At 43.3% G+C, this 22,500-nt stretch overlaps 1 protein-coding gene across 3 annotated transcripts in view; it reads right to left on the reverse strand.

Annotated features, from left to right (window-relative positions):
• Positions 1-12,913, reverse strand: part of orc1 (origin recognition complex, subunit 1) — an 87,841-nt gene extending 74,928 nt beyond the window's left edge. For 2 of the 3 annotated variants that reach the window (XM_077583195.1, XM_077583194.1), the window contains exons 1-2: positions 12,665-12,913; positions 749-876 (exon numbers count right to left, since the gene is read on the reverse strand). In XM_077583195.1, the coding sequence (XP_077439321.1) occupies positions 749-876; positions 12,665-12,753 (217 nt within the window). In that variant the 5' untranslated portion in view covers positions 12,754-12,913. The remainder of the gene's footprint in view (positions 1-748; positions 877-12,664) is intronic. The other variant, XM_077583196.1, reaches the window with a different exon arrangement.
• Between the last annotated feature and the right edge of the window lie 9,587 nt (positions 12,914-22,500).

The raw sequence follows: 22,500 nt of genomic DNA on the forward strand, positions 1-22,500 counted from the left end.
TGGAACCCATTCTGAATGAAGAGCTTAGTCTCATTCATTTGTCCGCCTCTCCGAGACAACGGCTCGTCGTCCTTACTCTCTAAAGCCCTCCGGCGCCCGCCATCCCCAAGACAATGAGCCGGGAGAGCGACGACGCTACGCGCTGTGGCTAGCTCTCATTCAAGTGAATGGGCACACGCGATCCGGTGAGCGGTGTGTGAACAATCATTAAAATTCATTCACATAGTACATATTAAATTGTAAATACAGTTCAGTGTTGTTGCAAAACACTATTAGTTAATTGTGGTGTATTTTTATGACTTTGTTTATGCTGTATTCTTATTACTTTAATGACGGCAGGCGAGCACCTCTGCCTCTCTCACGTAAAACCAGGAAATGGGCGTGTGCCACAGAGTTGCTCGATGCATCGCTGTCAGCCAATCAGATGATAGTGATGACACAGCCCCTTTCGGCCCCAGACAACCGGCGCTGAAGAACCACTAGCGAGATAGTTCTAATAGGCAGTTCCTATTCCAACCACAAAGCCCTGAAAAAGTCAGATGGAAACATGAACATCCGGGGCCAACCAAAGACAACTGTGTGGAACCGGTGTAGTGAAAAAGTGGAAATAGAGTTCCACTTGCAATCATTTCTTTGTGGGAAGCAATCATGCAACAATGTGTAATGTAATCTACCAAGACATTGCATTTTATGTATAACATAGGCTCTTTACTGTGCTTTAAGTTAATTTCTATTATCTGTAACTCACCGTCCCCAAACAGCTTGATTACTTTGGCCACATAAGGGCTGTCTTCATCTTCACCCTCAATGAGAACGTATTGACCAGTGTTAATGATGTTGGTCCTGGGTAGACCCTCCAGACTGATGACCAAAGAGCTGACACAGAAAGACACATTGTGAGCTTTATAGAGATTTTAAACACTGGAGTGCCATACATTCTTGATACATACAAACCCAATTCCCAAAAGTTGGGACACCATACAAATTGTGAATAAAAACTGAATGAAATTATGTGGAAGTTCCGTTCCGTTCTGTCTTCAATTCCGCTTATCCGGGGTCGGGTCGCGGGGGCAGCAGCTTTAGCAGGGAAGCCCAGACTTCCCTCTCCCCAGCCATTTCAACCAGCTCCTCCGACGGGATCCCAAGGCGTTTCCAGGCCAGCCGAGAGACGTAGTCTCTCCAGCGTGTCCTGGGTCGTCCCCGGGGCCTCCCGCCGGTAGGACATGCCCGGAACACCTCCCCAGGGAGGCGTCCAGGAGGCATCCAGACCAGATGCCCGAGCCACCTCAACTGGTTCCTCTCAACGTGGAGGAGTAGCGGCTCGACGCTGAGTCCCTCCCAGATGACCGAGCTTCTCACCCTATCTCTAAGGGCGAGCCGGCTACCCTGCGGAGGAAACTCATTTCGGCTGCTTGTATCCGGGATCACAGCTCGTGACCATAGGTGAGGGCAGGAACGTAAATCGACCGGTAAATCGAGAGCTTTGCCTTTTGGCTCAGCTCCTTGTTCACCACAATGGATCGATACAGCGTCCGCATCACTGCAGACGCTGCACCGATCCGCCTGTCGATCTCCCGTTCTAACCTACCCTCACTCGTGAACAAGACCCCAAGATACTTGAACTCCTCCACTTGGGGCAGGATCTCATCCCCAACCTGGAGAGGGCCCTCCGCCCTTTTCCGACTGAGGACCATGGTCTTGGATTTGGAGGTGCTGATGTTCATCCCAACCGCTTCACACTCGGCTGCAAACCGCTCCAGTGAGAGCTGCAGATCACGGCTTGAAGAAGCCAACAGCACCACATCATCTGCAAAAAGCAGAGATGCAACGTTGACCAAACTCTGACATCGGTCGTACAGGGACCGAATAGCCCGTATCAGGGGGCTCGGTACCCCATACTCCCGAAGTACCCCCCACAGGACTCCCCGAGGGACACGGTCAAACGCCTTCTCCAAGTCCACAAAGCACATGTGGACTGGTTGGGCGAACTCCCACGCACCCTCGAGGACCCTGCTGAGGGTGTAGAGCTGGTCCACGGCCGGGACGAAAACCACACTGCTCCTCCTGAATCTGAGATTCGACTTCCCGATGGACCCTCATCTCCAGCACCCCTGAATAGACCTTAGCTGGGAGGCTGAGGAGTGTGATCCCTTTAAAGTTGGAACACACCCTCCGGTCCCCCTTCTTAAAAAGGGGAACCACCACCCCGGTCTGCCAATCCAGAGGCACTGTCCCTGATGTCCACGCGATGTTGTAGAGACGTGTCAACCACGACAGCCCCACAACATCCAGAGCCTTTAGGAACTCCGGGCGGATCTCATCCACCCCCCGAGGCCCTGCCACCGAGAAGCTTTCCAACCACTTCAGTGACTTCGACCCCAGAGATAGGGGAGCCCACCTCAGAGTCCCCAGACCCTGCTTCCTCAAAGGAAGGCGTGTCGGTGGAATTGAGGGGGTCTTCGAAATATTCTTCCCACCGATTCACGACGTCCCGAGTCGAGGTCAACAGCACCCCATCTCCACTATACACAGTGTTAATGGCGCACTGCTTTCCTTTCCTCAGACGCCGGATTGTGGACCAGAATTTCCTCGAAGCCGTCCGGAAGTCGTTTTCAATGGCCTCACCGAACTCCTCCCATGTCCCATTACGTGGAAGTGCCAAATTTCAATATTTTGTTCAGAATAGAACATAGATGACAGGTTAAAAGTTAAAACTGAGAAAATGTAGAATTTTAAGGGGAAAATATGTTGATTGTAAATTTTATGGTGCCAACAAATCTCAAAAAAGTTGGGACAGGTAGCAATAAGTCAATTGCACTTATAAAAATAAAAAAAAAATAAAACAGCTGGAAGACCAGTTACCACTAATGAGGTCCATTGGCAACGTGATTGGAGTATAAAAAGAGCTTCTCGGAGTGGCCGTTTCTCTCAGAAGCGAAGATGGGTAGAGAATCACCAATTCCTCCAATGTTGCGCAGAAAGATAGTGGAGAAATATCAGAAAGGTGTTTACCAGCAAAAAATTGCAGGTTGAAGTAATCATCATTTACAGTGCATAACATCATCAAAAGATTCAGAGAATCTGGAACAATCTCTGTGTGTAAGGGTCAAGGCCGAAAAATCATACTGGATGCCCATGATCTTCGGGCCCTTAAATGGCACTGCACCGCAAACAGGTAATGCTTACTGTAAGGGAAATCACAGAAAGGGCTCAGCAATACTTCCAGAAAACATTGTGGGTGAACACAATCCACCGTGCCAGCCCCGGTTGTCTACAGTACAAAGAAGAAGCCATTTCTAAAGCAGACCAAGAAGCGCAGGCGTTGCTCTGGGCCAGGGGTTATTTAAAATGGAGTGTGGCAAAGTTGAAACCTGTTTCGTGGTCAGACGAATCACGATTCGAAGTTCTTTGTGGAAAACTGGGGCGCTATATCATACTGACTAAAGAGGACAAGGACAACCCAAGTTGTTATCAGCAGTCAGTTTATAAGCCTGCATCTGTGATCGTATAAGTTTGCATGAGTGCGTGTGGCATGGGCAGCTTCCACATCTGAAAAGGCATCGTCAATGCAGAAAGGTATATTCAGATTTGAGAACAACATATGCTCCCATCCAGGCATCATCACTTTCAGAAAAGATCTTGCATTTCTCAACACGATAATGCCAGACCACATTCATGCACCAATTACAACATTTTGGTTGCGTAGGAAAATGGATCCGGATATTGAAATAGCCAGCCTGCAGTCTACTTCTTTCACTTTGGCGCATCATAAAGGGGAAGGTGCAGCAAAGAAAGCCCAAGACAGTTGAACAGTTATAGAGACGCATGTTAGACAAGAATTTGACAGGATTCCTATTTCTAAACTTGAGAAACTTGTCTCCTCAATCTCCATGTTTAAAGACTGTTCTAAGAAGAAGAGGGGATGCCTCAAAGTGGAGAAAATGGCCTTGTCCCAACTTTTTTTTTTAGATTTGTTGACACCATGGAATTTAAAATCAACACAGTTTTCCCTTAAAATGATACATTTTTTCAGTTTAAACTTTTGACCTGTTCTCTATGTTCTATTCTGAATAAAATATTAAAATTTGGAACTTCCACATAATTGCATTCAGTTTTTTTATTCACAATTTGCATAGTGTCCCAACTTTTTGGGAATTGTATTTATTCACATGAACTACTGATCAAGTATTTACATCCGAACCAGAAACATAAGAAGATTATTTTAATTACAAACGTAATGGAACAGCAAATTTTAATATGAAAGACAGTACTGAACACAGTGAAAACAGATTAAGTGACTACATTTTACTGCAAATCCCATGCTTGCACAGACCCAGTACATTTGACCCGGACCTGCAGAAACTGGGAGGCATGTGTAGCACTCAGACATACACAAAAAAGTCAACAGAAGCCATACCCTAAATTGAACAAGAAGTAAAATATGATTTATGAATGGTCAATTTTGGCCCACTTATGCACATTTACAGGGGCAACAAACACATTCGTGTCCTTGACCGAGAGGTTTCTTCGAAGAGGTTGACTTAAAACTTGGACTATACCATCTCAAGACCTGGGCGATTAAAATTAGGGCCCGACCGATTAATCGGCCGATTATTGCCCTTCAAACATCTGCCGAAACAATCGGCCCATTGCGCCAAATGGCCGATTATTTTCCCCTTAAAATGTCATAATCGTAGAAAACTGAAACTTCCGACGCTGTGAAAGTACCATGAATGCACCATTTCACTTGCTTATCATTAGCAACTAGCAAGGGTGCATATGTTATATGCATATGTTAATCTGGTTATTCTGTTGTCCCTAAGCGTCCTTTTAAGATGGTGGTTCTCAAATGGGGGTACGTGTAACACTGGGGCTACGCGAAGGCACTCCAGGAGGGTAGGCCACGTGAGATTTTAAAATATATTTAAAAAGTACAGTACATGTAAATATTTCAGAAAAATATAAGTTCATGGAATTAATTTTATATTCAGTAGGCTATTCTATTTCAGTGTCCAAAAAAACACTATCTCTCCCATACCAGAATGGTTCAACCCAGCTTGTCATTTGCCACCTAGAATCATCTGTCTTTTTTAAAACTAAGTAAATTATTTATTTTTGAGAACAGTTTTGCTATGCACTTTATGTTGAGTTAATCTTTATATATAATTAAATTCTTTCTTTCTTTTTAGTTAGATCTTTTTATTTCCAAATAATTCATGAGAGACCACGTAAATACAAATACAGTTCCAAAGTTGAATAAATCAGACAATAATGGCAGTAATATTTTAATATATATATTTTGTGTTTAGTTGCACCAATAGTTGTTCGGGTACAAAACACTATGAGGTGGTCAACAAAAAATTAATTGCAGTATGTCCAAGATTAGATAATTGACAGAGAGGCAACAACTTCTAACTTCGTTCAACATCTGAAGTTGCACAAAGAACGGTAAGTAAGCTAATGTTAGTTGTTTATTGGCTAATTATTGTTGCTAGCTGCGTAGTTAATGAGACTGTCAACTCACTGGTAACATATTCCAAACACAGAAAACTGTTGCATGATTCTGGGTTCACTCCCTGAGTCCCTGACTCCTACTTTGATGCTCACCCCAAATAATGTAATCTATGATGTTGTTAAATTGACTCGAAAGGACTTGAAACTCAAAATGTAGGACTTGTGAATTGCTTGAGACTTGTCATTCTTGACTCGGGACTTGACTAAAGACTTGTCAGTCTTGACTCGGGACTTGAGGGCAAAGACTTGTGACTTACTTGGAACTTTCAAAGCAATGACTTACTCCCACATCTGCCTAAATCCTAACTGCCATATTAGACATTTTATATCTATTTTTTTTATTTAGCGGGCAAAAGCATTTTGGAGAATAAATTAAGACAAAGCTCTATTCATATGATTTCTTCTTCTTTCTTTTTTTTTTTTTTAAAACTAATCCAATCCGTGACTTTCGTGATTCGTTGCACCACTAGTTGTTTGGGTACAAAAACTGAGGTAGTCAACAAAAAATGAATTGCAGTATGTCCAAGATTAGATCACTGACGGAGAGGCAACAACTTCAAACTTAGTTCAACATCTGAAGTTGCACAAAGAACGGTAAGTAAGCTAATGTCAGTTGTTTATCAGCTAATTATCGTTGCAAGCTGCGTAGTTAATGAGACTATGAACTCACCGGTTACACATTGCAAACACAGAAAATTGTTGCACGATTCTGGGTTCACTCCCTGAGTCCCTGACTCCTAATTTGATGCTCACCCCAAATAATATAATCTATGATGTTGTTAAAATGACTCGAAAGGACTTGAAACTCCAAGTGTAGGACTTGTGAATCGCTTAAGACTCAGTCTTGACTCAGGACTTGACTCGGGACTTGTCAGTCTTGACTTGGGAATTGAGGGCAGAGACCTGAGACTTACTTGTGACTTGCAAAACAATGACTTACTCCCACCTCTGCCATGGATGCACAGCACCACACTGCCCCTGAAAGGCCAAAACGCACAGGAACACTCAGTATTTGTTCTTACTGTTTTTTCAGTTGCTATTATTTTATTCTATTCTAACTTCACTTTTTTGTTTTATTTTGTCATCATTTAGAATGCAGTTGTCCGTGCATTATTGGACGGGCTAGCTGAAGATAGCAAAATGAGGCTAACAAACAGGCCAGTGTGATGGTCGCGTTTTTTGTGGCATCACAACATCCTAGTTATGACGGCGTAGCTTCAATGAGAAAAGTCTTTTGATTCTAAATGTTGCGACTCAGACTGACTTACTGTACATATGAAGGTCCGTGGCTACGCCTTGTTGTCGTGGTTACGGCTGACAGTATCGCGCAAAACTATCATTAAAGTTTTATTATTATTATGATCATTATTATTATTATTATTATTAGGGCAAGCACTGATTTTGCGGGACGCATGAATTGAGCTTTAAACGCTGTGCCTGCCCGCGTTACGCGGGACGGTTGGCAATGGTTACCCTACATCAAGCCTAGGTGGTTTTGGTAATGGCGTCAGGTGAAATACAAATAGCAGGGTGCTCTTGTGTTGCTGATCAAGGCAGATCCTGCAGCCACGCTGCAGCCGTTCTTTGGAAGGTTAAGTGTTGATTGTTCTGGTAATTTAAATTATCATTTTCATAGCATGTACTTAGCGTTAATTTCATCAACAAAAACTAAACAAAAATAATTTCTTCAACACATCAGTATGCATTTTTGTCGACTAATGAAGATGAGATGAAAATGCAGGTGACGACTATGGCGGCGTTAAGCAACAGAACATGTTGCTCGAAGGGCTTGCCGCAATCCCGACAGAGATATGAGACTTGAAGAAAGAGATGAAAGACGACCTCTTGGCGTTCGAGGAAGAATTTAAAGTGGAGGTTAAGCGAGTTTTTGGTGAATTTATGGAAGAAATTAATGAGAAAATGGCACAAATCATCGCGGAAACGCAACTGCAGCGGAAGGATATTGCTGAAGCACAAGCGAGAGTGGCACAGTTGGAAGAATGGAATAATGACGCGAAAGAAGCTATTCTCACTCACAGGAACTACAAGAGAAGTTGACCGAGGTGGAAGGACATGGACGCCGCTGTAACTTGAGGCTCTATGGCGTGATGGAAAAGGACGACGAATTAGTGCCAGAATTGGTGAAGGGGCTCCTCCACCGTGAGCTAACTGGCGACACGGAACTACATATTCAGCGAGCGCACAGACGCCCCGAGAAGAAACCGCCACTGGGCGCACCACCAAGGTCCATTGCGCGGAGGATGCAACGCGGGACATAAGGAGAAGAGGAATGGAGATTACGGGACACGATGAAGAGGATGGATGCGGCGAACCATCACTCAAGGAACGCATCAGGGCTTCAACATTGCAACGAGTCGGCGCGAGGCACGGGACAAATGCTGAAGTCGTCGCACCGGATACCAATCAGGACGCGGCGAATCCCTCTAAAAGCTAAAGTTAGTAACATGGTGGAACCCAGTCCCCCCTTCTCCCCCAACTCCCTCTTTTATTTTATTTTTCATTTTTATGTTTGTTATAAAATTAGAATTCCGGTGCTGGGTCACCTGAAGATGCACATTCCGTGATCATCACCCATTCCAACTTATTCATGATACTTCTCATTTAATAAAACATTCGACGAGGGATTCATGAGAGATAGTGACTGTTGGACTTGTCTAGTAGGATCGGAGGATCCACTTTAGGTATATCCCCAACCACTTGGGGGGCCCTTCGTTCATTGGAAGGCTATCCCCCACTCCTACCAACAGGCTCCATGTTTGCTGGGGAGTTCTGTTTTTGTTTTTGGGTTTATACAAATGTTGTTTACAGTTGTTATATTGCAGTGAAAGGGCCTGGAATCTTTTCATATCATTGTTATATAATTAATGCAACATAATGATATTACAGTGATGTCACTAAATATTAACGGTTTGAATAATAACAAAAATAAGGATAGAGCTTTGTCTAAGTTTGGAAAAGAGAAGGTGCAGGTTATTTTTCTCTAAGAGACACACTAATCGTAACAGGAGCATTTAAAATTCCGAAAGTTGGGATACAGAAATTCATTTTCTAGTTCCTTTGGTCAAAACACACAAGAAGGGTGTAAAGATATTGATCTCCAATAAGGTGCCGTTTGAACTGGTGAAAGAAGTTGGTGACAAGGAGGGAAGGTACATCATGATAAAAGGGAAACTAGAAGGTCAATTAGTGAGATTACTATTATAATGTGTATGCTCCTCCGGAAAGTGGGAAAGAGTTTTAAGAGAAAATATTCAATCTAATAATTTGGGAAACTTGGAATATTGGTATGTGGCGGGGACTTCAATGTGGTGTTGAATTACAAATTAGATACCACAAGTAAAAAATAATAAATAGATATGTAGAATGTAATGATGTCAATATTGGATGTACTGGATGTATGGAGAGAATTACGTACATTAGATCGGGACTATACTCACTACTCTGATGCTCACGCTGTGTATTCCAGAATTGATTACTTCTTTTTTTTTTTTTAAACAAAAAAAAGAATTGATTACTTTCTGGTGTCTAAGGATGACGTAGGATAGGAGTGGCTGATATCGCAGATCATAGCGCAGTCTACCTAAAATTTTATCTAAATACCATGAAAAAAGCAACAGTATGGACTTAATGAAGGTGTACTCAACAATAAAGACCAAGTTGTAGAACTGAAAGGAGAAATACTTAAATACAAAGAAGAAAATGACAACGGAGAGGTGGATCCAACCATTTTATGGGACACCCTGAAGGTGGTGATTAGAGGCTAACTGATCTCATACACCGCATACGCTAATAAAGTTAGATTGAAAAACTATCAAACAGACTACTAAATTAAGACAACTGGAACAGCAGCATGAACGAACAAATTATTCAGGAATACTTGACCAGATTAATGATGCTCGGAAAGGTATTAATGATTTTCTTTTGGAGGAGGTGGGGGAAAAAAAGCAAGGTTTACGAAACAACCTTACTATGAGGGAGGATCTAGGGCCATAAAAGTTTTGGCGAGACACATAAGGAGGCAACAAGCCTTAACTGCCATACACAAAATAAGGGACCCAATAACTAATTCAATTTTATTTTAACCATTGGAAATAGAGAGAGTATTTGATAAGTATTATAGCGAATTATATTCACAACCGCCATCTGTGAGTGAGGAAAGCATGATGGAATTTTTAGACACTTTGGATTTGTATAGGTCTGCAACAAAATGAAGGGTTGACAGCAGAAATCTCAGCGGAAGAGATTCAAAGAGACATCAATCGAATTAAATCAGGGAAATCGCGGGTTTTTTTGGAAACGGGTGGAGGAAAGCCTTGGCCAGCTGTGCTGAAAGTATCAAGCAGATCTAGTTAGCATAATGACTATTTTTGGGCACTAGATGGCAGTGATGACTCTCTTTGGACAAGATTGGGTAGGCGCCAGTGTAAAACGTGAGGCGGAGCTAGAGTGTTGAGGGGAGAATGGCTGAGGAAGCGAAAATGGCGAACGGTTGCAAGCAGCTCACGCTTGAGCATTTTTTTCAAAGACGAAAAGCATCGCGAAATGCTAAAGAGCACATTGATGACGACGATGATGATGGTGACTTCGAGGTTGACGCCGAAGTTGGAAGCGTTGACGCGGCGGCTATGATCACGTCATAAATCCTCACCGGCTAGCGATGCTAACGCCGGAAAACGCGGAGCACAACCGAGCACTTCTGCACAGGCGGACGTTCAATCGGACGATGAAGAGTACCCCGAGTCCAATGCATATTCATCGGAGGAGTGGGTACAGTCTGATCACGGAGAAGACACTGGTTCTGGACTACGATGCCACCATGAATGGAGTGGATAAGATGGATCAGAACATCTACCAACCGGTATAGGAACTGAAGGACATGAAGAAGCCAGACGTAAAACCACCGTAACATCACCGTATCATGATCCTGAGAGTAGACTTGATGGCAACATGGCCAAACACACACTGCAGTATATACTTGCTATTCCCCGGAAAAAAAGGCCGGCAAGAAAGTGTAGCGTCTGCACGCGAAGGGGCAATCGCAGTGAAACTAATCTGTTGTGCAAATCCTGCTGCGTCCCCTTGTACGCAGGGGAGTGTTACAAAAAGAAAAACTATTTGAAACATCCACACAATTGTAAATAGTACCACGGTTGCACACATTTGTAAATAGTTTGCCAAATTGTTACACTGTTGAATTTAAATAAACGTATTTTGCTATCAAAAAACACTTTTTCATTGTTGGTGGTAGTGTTTTACAGAAGTAAAGCACTGTTTAGGTGTTTGTGGCATCATTCATGGGAAAAAAAAGGTGTCAAATTCACTAGAGTGCATGAAATAATATCGTTTCACAAAAAGCTTGATTTCTCCGTATTTTGTTTCAAAACAGAGCATTTGGGTGAAACTAACCATTTTCTATTGTTGATTACTGAAAAACGGAATAAGGTAGAAACAAACTTTTTTTTTCTGATGAAATATGATAGTCCAATCTTTCATTTAGTAGTACAGACGCTCCCCTACTTACGAACATTCGAGTTACGAACAACGGTACATACGAACATTTCTGCGCGTACAGTATGTCGAAAAATGTTCGGAAAGAGATGCTGTAAGTTAGATTTTGTATTGCGCGTAGTGCTTCTTTCCGCCACTAATACCAACGATTGGCGCTGTGAGAGCTCATTGGAGGCTGAGCAACGTGTCGAGGAGGAGGAGGAAGAAACGCCGGTCCCCATGAAGCAGGAAATAACTTTTGAAGCCGATTCCAGCGACGACGAAGAATCTCTCATGATATAAAATCCTCCTCCTCCATCATCTCCTTAAGCATCGAGTACATCTTCCAAAAGTAAGTTAAACTTCATTTTATTTATCTTATTATGTACATGTACATACTGTGTGTGTCTCTCGCTCTCTCTCTCTAACACATGTAGTACAGTACAGTACTGTACGTATTCTCTCCATTTTATTAAAAGTTTTTTTCAGTACAAACCAATGCAGGTTACTTGTACAAGCCTTAAACATACTTATATAAACCTTCAATATACTTATATAGGCTTTAAACATAAATTATAATACAAAATATAGCACTGAAGCAACTTACGAACAAATTCATCTTACGAACGATCGTCTGGAACGTAACTCGTTCGTAAGGTGGGGAGCGTCTGTATGTGTGTTTCCATAGTCCAAACACAAAATTTTCTGTGGACCTTGAAAGATCAGTCAAAATGCTTAAATCGGCTGGCACCCACAGCATCCCTTTTCTGAAAACGTCTGGCAGTCAAAGAGTTAAGGCTCGACTGAAGGTTGCTGCTGATCATATGGACAAAGATAAGACCTTCTGGAGGAAAGTTCTGTGGTCAGACAAAACAAAAATGAAACTGTTTGACCACAATGCCCAACGAGGCAGAAAAGGTGATGCCTTAACCCCAAGAACACCATGCCGACCGTCAAGCACGGTAGCGGTAGTGTTATGCTGTGGGGCTGTTTTGCTGCCCATAGAACTGGTGCTTTACACAGAGTAAATTGGATAATGAAGTAGGAGGATTAACTTCTTTTCTCAAAAATCATCACCTCAAAATGTGGGTTTTGGGCACTGTTTGGTGTTCCAACAGCACAATGACCCAAACACACATCAAAAGTGGTAGTGGAATGGTCATGCTAGAATTAAGGTTTTAGAATGGTCTTCCCAAAGTCCTGACTTATTAAACCTTATTGAGAACATGTGGACAATGCTTAAAAAAGTCTCTGCTGAACATTGCCAAGAGACATGTAACCAAAAATTAGCATTGCTGTATGTACATTTTTGACCCGGCAGCTTTGGTCCATTTTTTTGTTAACCACGAATAAAGTCATAAAAGAACAAGAACGTTTTGTGACAAGAAAGTATCCTTTCCATCAGAAAAAAAAGAGTTATAAAAATAACTGGAAGCTCAGGAGAGCCATGAAATTATGTTCTTTACAAATGTATGTAAACTTTTGATCACGACTGTATACCTTAGTATTAACAATCGTTGTGGGGCCTGGCTTGACTTCGGTCGTAAATCGCTCAATCTAGAGAACTCTGTTCTATTAATAATATATTTAAAGATGAATGTCGAATATTTAAATAGAAAATGTGTAAAAGACAAGTGCTCACCCATATTCCAAGTTTTTCAACTTCCTGTCGAACCTTAAAGGTTCTCCTTGCCACTTGTACACTCTTCGGACTCGCAGTCTCGTTTTCATTCTGGGCTTGGAAATAAAAACTGATAATATATGTTGGACTTCGCCGTTCTCAAGATGGGCTAACCGTTTAAAATTTAGATTACAACAAGTGCTTCGGTCAGAGTCAAACTACAAAGTACGCTCGCGAATGTTTCCCGCGTAAATTGCGTCACGTCCGCTAGAATAGAAACTGTGGGTACGTCTCTTTCAAAACACACACGCACACACATGCGCATTACGATGACGTTTTAGTTTCAAGTTTGACATTTATTTAATTGATCTGTACGGCTTTTACAATTAAATTTGTGTACGTCTACGATAACTCGAGTCTAATAAAAATGTACTGAAACAATAAAATACTATTAAACAGTGGACCGTAAAAAAAGAAGAAGACGTAAAAAAATACGTCTCATTTGCTCCTGTGCCCATAGAGCTGAGCTGAGCCAGAGCTGCCTTGCCTGATTGAATACGTGCACACCTAGCCGCCATCTTGAACCGGGAGTCCCCGGCTATCTATTCCATTCTCTTGTATTGAGGTGTTTAACTGTGTTTGGCTCACTGATCTGTATATATTACTGGATAGCTGATAGGCCAAGACTTTTGAAACCGCGAAGCCGCTATATTTCCACTCCCAAGAAACGTTATACGATCCTACACATTTACAGTATCAAGAGTGGAGAGCATTTGAGACAGTTATTAGAAACAGCATCATTTATGATGTTTTAAATTTGTTAAACATAAACAAGAGGACTTCAGACATACAACTTGCCTTGTGTATAAATTATATGCTTAATGATGTTTAATGATGTTTAGGATACAACTTGTATATTTTTTATTAAAGAATTATAACTGTAATTCAACAAAAGGCCTCTGCCAAATCTAATATTAGGGTCTAAGGAAATGAGCGATAAAAGAAAAAGAGGGTCTTCAAAGCAGCACATACCGTCCACTTGTTCAAAAATAATGACCACCTCGCCATAAACCCCCCACCCCTGGCGCCCTATACTAAATAAGAGCTGTATGTCTAATCTGTACGTTGCTCGTGAGATGGGAGGGGTAAGATGGCCGCCTTGTGGCTTCAACGGCTTGCATCGGCTATCCAGTAAAATATATACTGATCTGTGGTTTTGCTCCAATAACCCTCAAATTTGTGGCGGTTGTGGCTTAGGGTGTAGAGACAGTCGCTCAGTAACCAGAAGGTCGGCTGTTTGATCCCCGCTCTCCCCAAGTCATGTGTCGTTGTGTCGTTGTGTCCTTGGGCAAGGCACTTCACACACATTGCCCTTCAGTGCTACTCACACTGGTGTATAGAAGGTGCAAATGTTTGGTGGTGGTCGGAGGGGCCGTAGACGCACATTGGCAGCCACGCTCCCGCCAGCCTGCCCCAGGGCAGCTGTGGCTTCTTAAGTAGTTTACCGCCACCACAGTGTGAATGAGTGAGTGCATGAATAATGTATCCGTTCGATTGTAAAGCGTCTTTGAGTGTCTAGAAAAGCGCTATTTAAATCTGATGCATTATTATCATAAAATTATTGACTGACACAGATTGGATTGTTAGAAATATTAGCCATGTAGTTATGAGCCCAGACACGTTTGTAATATTATAACTGGGGCTTTCATAACATATTGCATGTTTATAGTCAGCACCTCTTAGGTATGAAACTACAATTACTTCTTAAGTTCTTTCCTGGTCATTAAAATCTAAACTCTCCACATAGCTATTATTTATGCAACAAAAAGATATTACATACATATTACATACCCACTGAGCCAAAGACGTCTAATAGGCGTCTCGTCTAAGTTTAGACCGAAATTAGCCCGTCTATAATTGGTCTATATTTTAGCCCGAATCTAGACCACACATTTCATTAAGTAAATATCAAATATTAAATTAAAAAATTAACTATAGGTTGTATAAATGATGGCAAAATGTTGGATTACTACATTTTAAACTATCACTGATTAATGTACAGTGTAGTTTATATTTAGACTTAATTTAGATGTCTAAATCAAGTTCTCATTTGAACTCTCTTTAGACCAAATCCGGATGATTGAATTAAATACATTGAATAATGTGTAGTGACAAAAACAAGTAAATAAATAACTGCACAACTGGATCACCAATGTGAAACAAAATGCCAGATCGCACGATTCACAAATAAAACAGCCAAATATGCATATCGGCATTGGGCATACGAGATTGTGCTGGACTGTTATTAGCGGGTCTTTATAACGCTATGATACATCCCCTCGACTAGGAGGCAGCAACGGGCTTAAGATTCCGGTTGTTCTGATGGAAGAAAAAAAGTGCAAACAAGTCATCGGTGGTAAACTTTTCATTAGTCTCGCCTTCAAAAACAAAAAAACACTTTCTCAAAGACATAGGGAAGGTGAGTCCTTGAGACAATGTTATTGAAATGTTTAGTAGGGATGGCAGAAATGGAACATTGAAACGATCAAATCATTTGAAACGATTGATTGACAAAAATAATAAATCTTTTGGAACGTTCGAAACATCTCCCCACAGGGACATCTGGTGGCCAAATGTAAAATATTGCAATCAAACAGTAGATTAGTGTTGCTAGCTCCCCATTAAGGAAACTAACTATTGGTCTGTCATCACCTAATTTACATAACTGCCAATTGGGCTATAATTGTAATGGACGCTATAAGAGAGAGAAATAATATAATGGGAAACAAAAACCGAATAACCCCCACCCTGTCAAAATAAGTATAGAAGTACAAATGAGCTTTTTGTTGCTGATATTTGGTTTGTTTATAATTTTGCTTCTCAACATGACTTAAAATCACCACCACACATTAACAGAAGCTCAGTGGTGTAGCTTGAGAAGGAGTTAATGTATAAACATCCTGTATTTAAGAAGTGTTTTTATTTCAAAGTCAAAACGTTGGACAGTACCTTTAAGAGAGAAGTGCTTCTGACACAAACGTTAAGGTTAAAGGATGGAGGGGGTTAGGGAGTTAGCTTTTTATTTCTTTTATGCTTGGTACAATTTTTTTTTAAATATATGTAATGATTATGGCTTGTACATCAGCTGTTTAAGATGCTACTATTTTTTGAAGAAATATTGCACATAATGAATTGATATACTATCTTCTCTAATTTCAAACCATTATCCTTTAGCCAAATTAGTGATTAGTAAATGTACATGTAAATCCCAGCCTTTCTAAACATTAATGTACGTATTATTGATCATTTCTACCTTCCACAACACTCTGATGTGCAGCAGGAGGACAAAGTACACAAGTTATTAGCTAAACCACCTATACAGCATGCTGTACTATATCAAACGTGACTAATGTTGCAAGTATTATTTCTATTTAGTCTCCCAGTAGGTAATCAATGGCACACACACACACGCACGCACACACACACACACGCACGCACGCACGCACGCACACACACACACACACGCACGCACGCACACACACACACGCACGCACACACACACACACACACACACACACGCACGCACGCACACACACACACACAGGTGAAGTGGCAATGGTGGGTGATTCAAGTACAACACCACTTGTTGAACGTGGGAATAAAGAAGCAAAATATTTTCACACATACACACACAGGAGAAGTGACAATGCTGGGTGATTCAAGTACAACACCACTTGTTGAACGTGGGAATAGAGAAGCAAAATATTTTGCTGCAAACGCATAAGCAAGCTAAGGAGGCTGCGCAAAACAAGTACGACACGGGTGTCCGCCATTGTTGTTGACAAACTGACGGTTCGCGCGAGAATTGGTGCATACGTCATCAATCTGCGACAATGGGTCGTCATCGAGCTGCGACCATTATGCCATCGCTGGAGAAGTATCTTGCATAAGGTGTCCAGAGGGATGCGTACGGGGCGCGTATTGAAATCTTTCCACTCTGGAGCCCATATTCATAAGGGATTGGTTTCAAGCTCCAAAACCGCGCCGTCATGTGGACGAACGGCTTAAACGGTAAGAAACTTGTGAGGATACATTGAAACTGGCTTTTGTGTGGACGGGGCCTTTGTCTGTTGTGTTTGTCCAGTCGGTGTGGGATCATTGTCTTTGTCAGGTGTTAATGTCGCAGTTCGTTTGGAATCTGTGTGTGTGTTTTTTCGTTCAAGCCAAGCCCGAGTTTATGTAAGTCATCTTTGTTTCAGTCTAGTCACCCTTGTCTTCTTTTAGTTGTCTTAGTTCTCGTCTAGTCTTCCACGTCACCATTAAGTTCCCTTTGTCTCAGTCTGGCTCTCCCTCATCGCCTCGTCATCCTTGTCACTGTCCTGTAGCTCACGTCACCTTTTAGTTCTCCACGTTCCTGCAAAGTTCTCTACGTTCCTGCAAAGTCAGCCTAAGCCATCAAGCCAGTCCTGTCATAGCGCCCAGCCCCCTCTCGCCGAGTCCCGTCACGGCGCCCAGCCCCCTCTCTCCCAGTCCCGTCACGGCGCCCAGCCCCCTCTCGCCCAGTCGCGTCATGGCGCTCAGCCCCATCTCGCCCAGCCCCGTCATGGCGCTCAGCCCCATCTCGCCCAGCCCCGTCATGGCGCCCAGCCCCCGCTCGCCCAGCCCCGTCATGGCGCCCAGTCCCCTCTCGCCCAGTCCCGTCATGGCACCCAGCCCCCTCTCGCCCAGTCCCGTCATGGCGCCCAGCCCCCTCTCGCCCAGTCCCGTCATGGCGCTCAGCCCCATCTCGCCCATCCCCGTCATGGCGCCCAGTCCCCTCTCGCCCAGTCCCGTCATGGCGCCCAGCCCCCTCTCGCCCAGTCGCGTCATGGCGCTCAGCCCCCGCTCGCCCAGCCCCGTCATGGCGCCCAGTCCCCTCTCGCCCAGTCCCGTCATGGCACCCAGCCCCCTCTCGCCCAGCCCCGTCATGGCGCCCAGTCCCCTCTCGCCCAGTCCCGTCATGGCACCCAGCCCCCTCTCGCCCAGTCCCGTCATGGCGCCCAGCCCCCTCTCGCCCAGTCCCGTCATGGCGCTCAGCCCCATCTCGCCCAGCCCTGTCATGGCGCCCAGTCCCCTCTCGCCCAGTCCCGTCATGGCGCCCAGTCCCATCATGGCGCCCAGTCCCCTCTCGCCCAGTCCCGTCATGGCGCTCAGCCCCCTCTCGCCCAGTCCCGTCATAGCGCCCAGCCCCCTCTCGCCCAGTTCCGTCATGGCGCCCAGCCCCCTCTCGCCCAGTCCCGTCATGGCTCCCAGTCCTGTCATGGCGCCCAGCCCCCTCTCGCCCAGTCTTGTCATGGCACCCAGGCACGCCGTTTCAATGCCAGGACTCAAACCCAGACAGCGAGAGCACTGCAGCTGCCCTCGGAACCCCTTCAGGCGGCGCAAGTGCCGCACTCAAAGGCGGATCCAGCCCTTGGCGCCGCATTTCCTGTGGCCACCCCCTAATCCCGCTCTGATGTCCCTTTGTCAGGCCGTCTTCAGACCCTTAATGTCTTCCAACACTGGCTCGGTCTAAGGGCAGTGTTGACGCCCTCGTACCCGTCTCTCTGTTTTGGCTAGTATTTATTTTGGGCCGTCTGGGAGTTGTCTTGTGTGTTTGTCTTGTGTTCCTGCGTGTTTCCCCTGTCTCGTTATGTCTGATTAGGTCCACCTGTGCGCCTGTTCCCTTCCCAGTGTGTTTGACCAATCAGTGCCCTCTTCTTATTGTGTTGCACAGATGTGTCTCATTAGTGTTGGTGTATTTAGTCTGTTGTGCTTGTCCAGTCGGTGTGGGAACATTGTCTTTGTCAGGTGTCAATGGTGCAATTTGTTTGGATACCGCGCGTGTGGGTTTTTGTTCAAGCCAAGCCCGAGTTTATGTAAGTCAGTTTATGTAAGTCATCTTTGTTTCAGTCTAGTCACCCTTGTCTTCTTTTAGTTGTCTTAGTTCCCTTCCAGTCCTCCACGTTACCATTAAGTTCCCTTTGTCTCAGTCTGAACACCCCCCCCCCCCCCCCCACACACACACACACAGACACACACCCCCCGTCCCCTTCCACATTGTTTGAATGCACTTATGTTAAGCCCCTGTCAATTAAAAGCATATGTGAAATGAGGGTGTACAACTGTGCCATGACACAAATGTCAAATCAGTAGTAATTAAAGTTATTGTGTTATTTTTAAGTCTGTCTGTTTCATTTTTTTTTTCTGGAGAGCTCAGTGTTGTTCATTCGGTAATTTTACCGATTTGACATGTCATCATCATTGCTCTTTTTATTATTATTATTATTTTTTTATATATATATATATATTTTTTTTAATTAATTTTTCTTTTATATGTGGGTGAGTAGGTGCATGTGCGTGCGTGTGAGTGTGTATTCATTAGTTCACTTAAAACCTATTTAAAAAAAATCCCATACCGTTCACCTAAACCGGACACTTCAGAATCCAGCCAGAGTCGTGAGGCCGTCAGGAGACCTGAGGAAGGACCAAAGAAAAGAAAGGAAAGTGAAATCCAGCACCGACAGGGGATCGCAGCACTGCTCTATCCTGTGGTCGGTGTCTCCACCCTACCCCACCCCCCCCAAAGTGTGTTATGTGCCCTATATGTCTATAAACAAAGTGTATTGTGCAAAACTAGTGCAGTGAGTTAAGAGGAGCGACCAGCGGGGGCCCCACCCCCCAACCGGGCAGGGGCAGGAGGCGCACCCGCCCACCAAATCCCCACCCTCCCCACCGGGACCCCGGTGGGCATATGGGACCAGCCCGGCGGGGCGATAGGGCTCGCCCCCCGGATACTGGCACAACACAAACCCACCCACCGGCCCGGCCCCCGGAGCCCTGAGACCCGGGCCACGGATGGAGGCCCAGGGGAGGGGGAGGAAGGTGGGAAGGGATGGGGGAAGGAGACGACAAGAAAGGCAAGGGGCAGCGGCAGGGCCGCAGAGAGAGGGGGAGAGGAGGAGGAAGGGTGACGAGGGAGAAGGGACAGGGAGGTGGAGAACGGGCTGGGAGAGGTGAGGAGGGAGAGGCAGCAAGGGGGAGGAATGGGGAGCGAGAACCACGGGGCAGCAGGCCCCGAACCGCGTCGCCGGGCCCGGAGCGACGGACCGCGCCGGGGCGGCTCCGCCCCGGACACCAGGAGAGCCCCGCAACGCAGCACCTCCCAAGAGACCCAGGGAATGGCCAAGACGCAGCCGCCACCCAGCAGCCAACAGAGGGGCAGAGCCGCCCACGCCCAGACAGGGGGGGACAGCACCTATAGAATTAACCCACTGGCATGCAGTGAATCCAAATATCAACCCTTAGTGTCCATTGGAGGTGAATCTTGAGGAGTTGGTGATTAAGGTGTCGTTTGATATAGTCTGCTCGATCCTGCTGGCAGCAACTGGGTGCCTGACTATGAAAACACATTAATTAGTTGCAAATTGCCAAATACAGAAACAGCAATGTAAGTTATCGCGATGTGGTGGCTCTCGCTAACAGGCAGAATTAAGTAACCAGATTTAGGTTAAAATACTCTATATACGTAGTTCATCTTTCTATAAATTTTGATATTTGGTTTTTATTCGAGGCAGATATTTTTTCCATTAAAATGTGATTTATGAGGAGGTTAGACCATTGGTCGATATTCAGAGTTTGTTTATTTTTTCCAGTTAACAAGAATTGTTTTTTTTGCGATAGTAAGGGGTACAAGTGTAGATTGAAATTGTTTATGTGGTAAGTCAGTTGTTGTTAGGTCACCAAGCAAACACAAGTTTGGAGATAAAGGTATCCTACAGTCCAAGATAGCGGAAAGTTTTTCTAAGACTTTAGTCCAGAAATACATAACCGGAGTGCATAACCATAAAGCATGAAAATAAGTGTCAGTAGTGTTTTGTAAACACTGGAGACAAATGTCGGAGTCTGAGAGTCCCATTTTCTTCATTATATATTGAGTAATGTATGTTCTATAAATAATTTTATATTAGATAAGTTGTAAATTTGTGTGTTTTGTCATTTTAAATACGTTTTCACAAACTTGAATCCAAAAGTCAGATTCCGGAGCTATAGACAAGTCTGTCTCCCATTTTGAGATGGGTAAAGACATTTTATCAGTATATGAAAGTAACTTATATATTTTTGAGAGTTTTTTTGTTGTTGTCGGAGAAAGCTTGGTAATATCTTTAGCTAAAGCAGGCGGTTGGAGCGTACCCCGAAGTGTTGGAATTTGTTTCTTTATCATACTTTTAACTTGCAGATAATGTAAAATATTTCCGTTTTTTATTTTGTATTTTTGGAGCAAGGATGTATATGATATAAACATATTATCTGAGAAGAGATGGTGGAGATGTGTAATTCCTTTCTGCTCCCACATACCTAAATAAAACGATTGGTTGTTAAGTTGAAAGTCGGGGTTATGCCATAGGGGAGAAAGCCCACAGGGCTCCACTTGGGCTTTTGTAATTTCTAGTGCCTTCCACCAGGCAGTCAGGGTGGCGGAAATCATTGGGTTTTTAAAACAATTATGTTGCTTAATCGATGTTGTAATAAAGAGTAAATTTAGATGGTTTCAGATGGTCATTGTAGAGCTGAGTGGACAGTTGAAAACTCTGGAGACTTCTGACATGATGTCCTGGGAAATTGGTGTATTTTATATATTTTTCTTCTTCTTCTGCATTTTGGCTTATGCAATCGTGCATTTTTTTAAAATTATTTTTGTAATTTTGTATTAGACCTTGAGCCACTTTTCCACACTAATTTCGAAACAAAACAAATGTTTATATTAAAAAAAAAATATATATATTTTTTTTCATTGCAATATGTTTAAAAATGTGTGAAGAAATAAAAAATATGTTTTCACTTTCAAATGTTTGTGATGGTTGGATAATGTTTGAAAAACAATGTATTGATTTAGATTTAACTTGGAGAGTTTGGTCAATGTCAACATTAAGAGATGTATTTATATTCAGTGGTAAAATAAGCATGACATTAGTGTTACTGAAAGCTAATTAAAAGTTCAAAAAACGTAATGTGAATTGTCATCCTGGAACTACATCAAGGTAAGGATCACAGAATTTTTAGACAACCTGATTTAACGTTCAATTTTGACAACTTCAATTTCCTTTAATATACTTGAATAAAAAATGTGTAATGGAGTTTAAACTTGGTATACAAGTGAACATCTAGCAAACATCTATAAATAGACTTCTATTAGTGGTTATTTAAACTTCTAAGATTAGACGAGGCGTATACAATTGGTATGAAAATAAACGCCTGGAAAACGTCTAACTTTTCTATTCGCGGTTATTTAAACGTCTAAGAATAGATGAGGGCTCTAGATGCAGACGTCTAAAAAAACTTTTTTAGACCAGTTGTAGACGCCCAAGTACCATTTAGACGTCTTTTAGACTGAACAATGCTCGGTGGGCTATATTGATTGATAAGAAAAACCTGGTTCATATCACTGTGTTAAATGCATTAAACTTGCCAAAAAGGCAATTTAATTTGGTTATTTTAGCAAGGGAATAATTTCGTGTGGTGCCGTGCTGTTTGGCTCTAGTGGAAAAGTGACTATAGTTTGCTGTATGCTGCCACTTAAAGGGATACTTGACTAAGCATTTAAATTGAGATTTTGTCTATAATTTATTCAAAAACTTCATTATTTTTCAAGTAGGCCTACACTTAAACCTTTAAAAACACATTTTGCCACCTGCTGTCGACTGAAAATGACGTGTGCTCAGAGCGGGAATGGAACCAAAGCTTTCCAATAAGCGGAGAGCGAGAAAAATGCTGCATTCGTGTAAAGTAGGAAATGGGACTATCCCACTCGGATTGTGTCAACTCTGACCTCAAAGCGT

The sequence above is a fragment of the Vanacampus margaritifer genome, chromosome 13 (genome assembly GCF_051991255.1).
Source record: "Vanacampus margaritifer isolate UIUO_Vmar chromosome 13, RoL_Vmar_1.0, whole genome shotgun sequence".
Lineage (NCBI taxonomy): Eukaryota > Metazoa > Chordata > Actinopteri > Syngnathiformes > Syngnathidae > Vanacampus > Vanacampus margaritifer.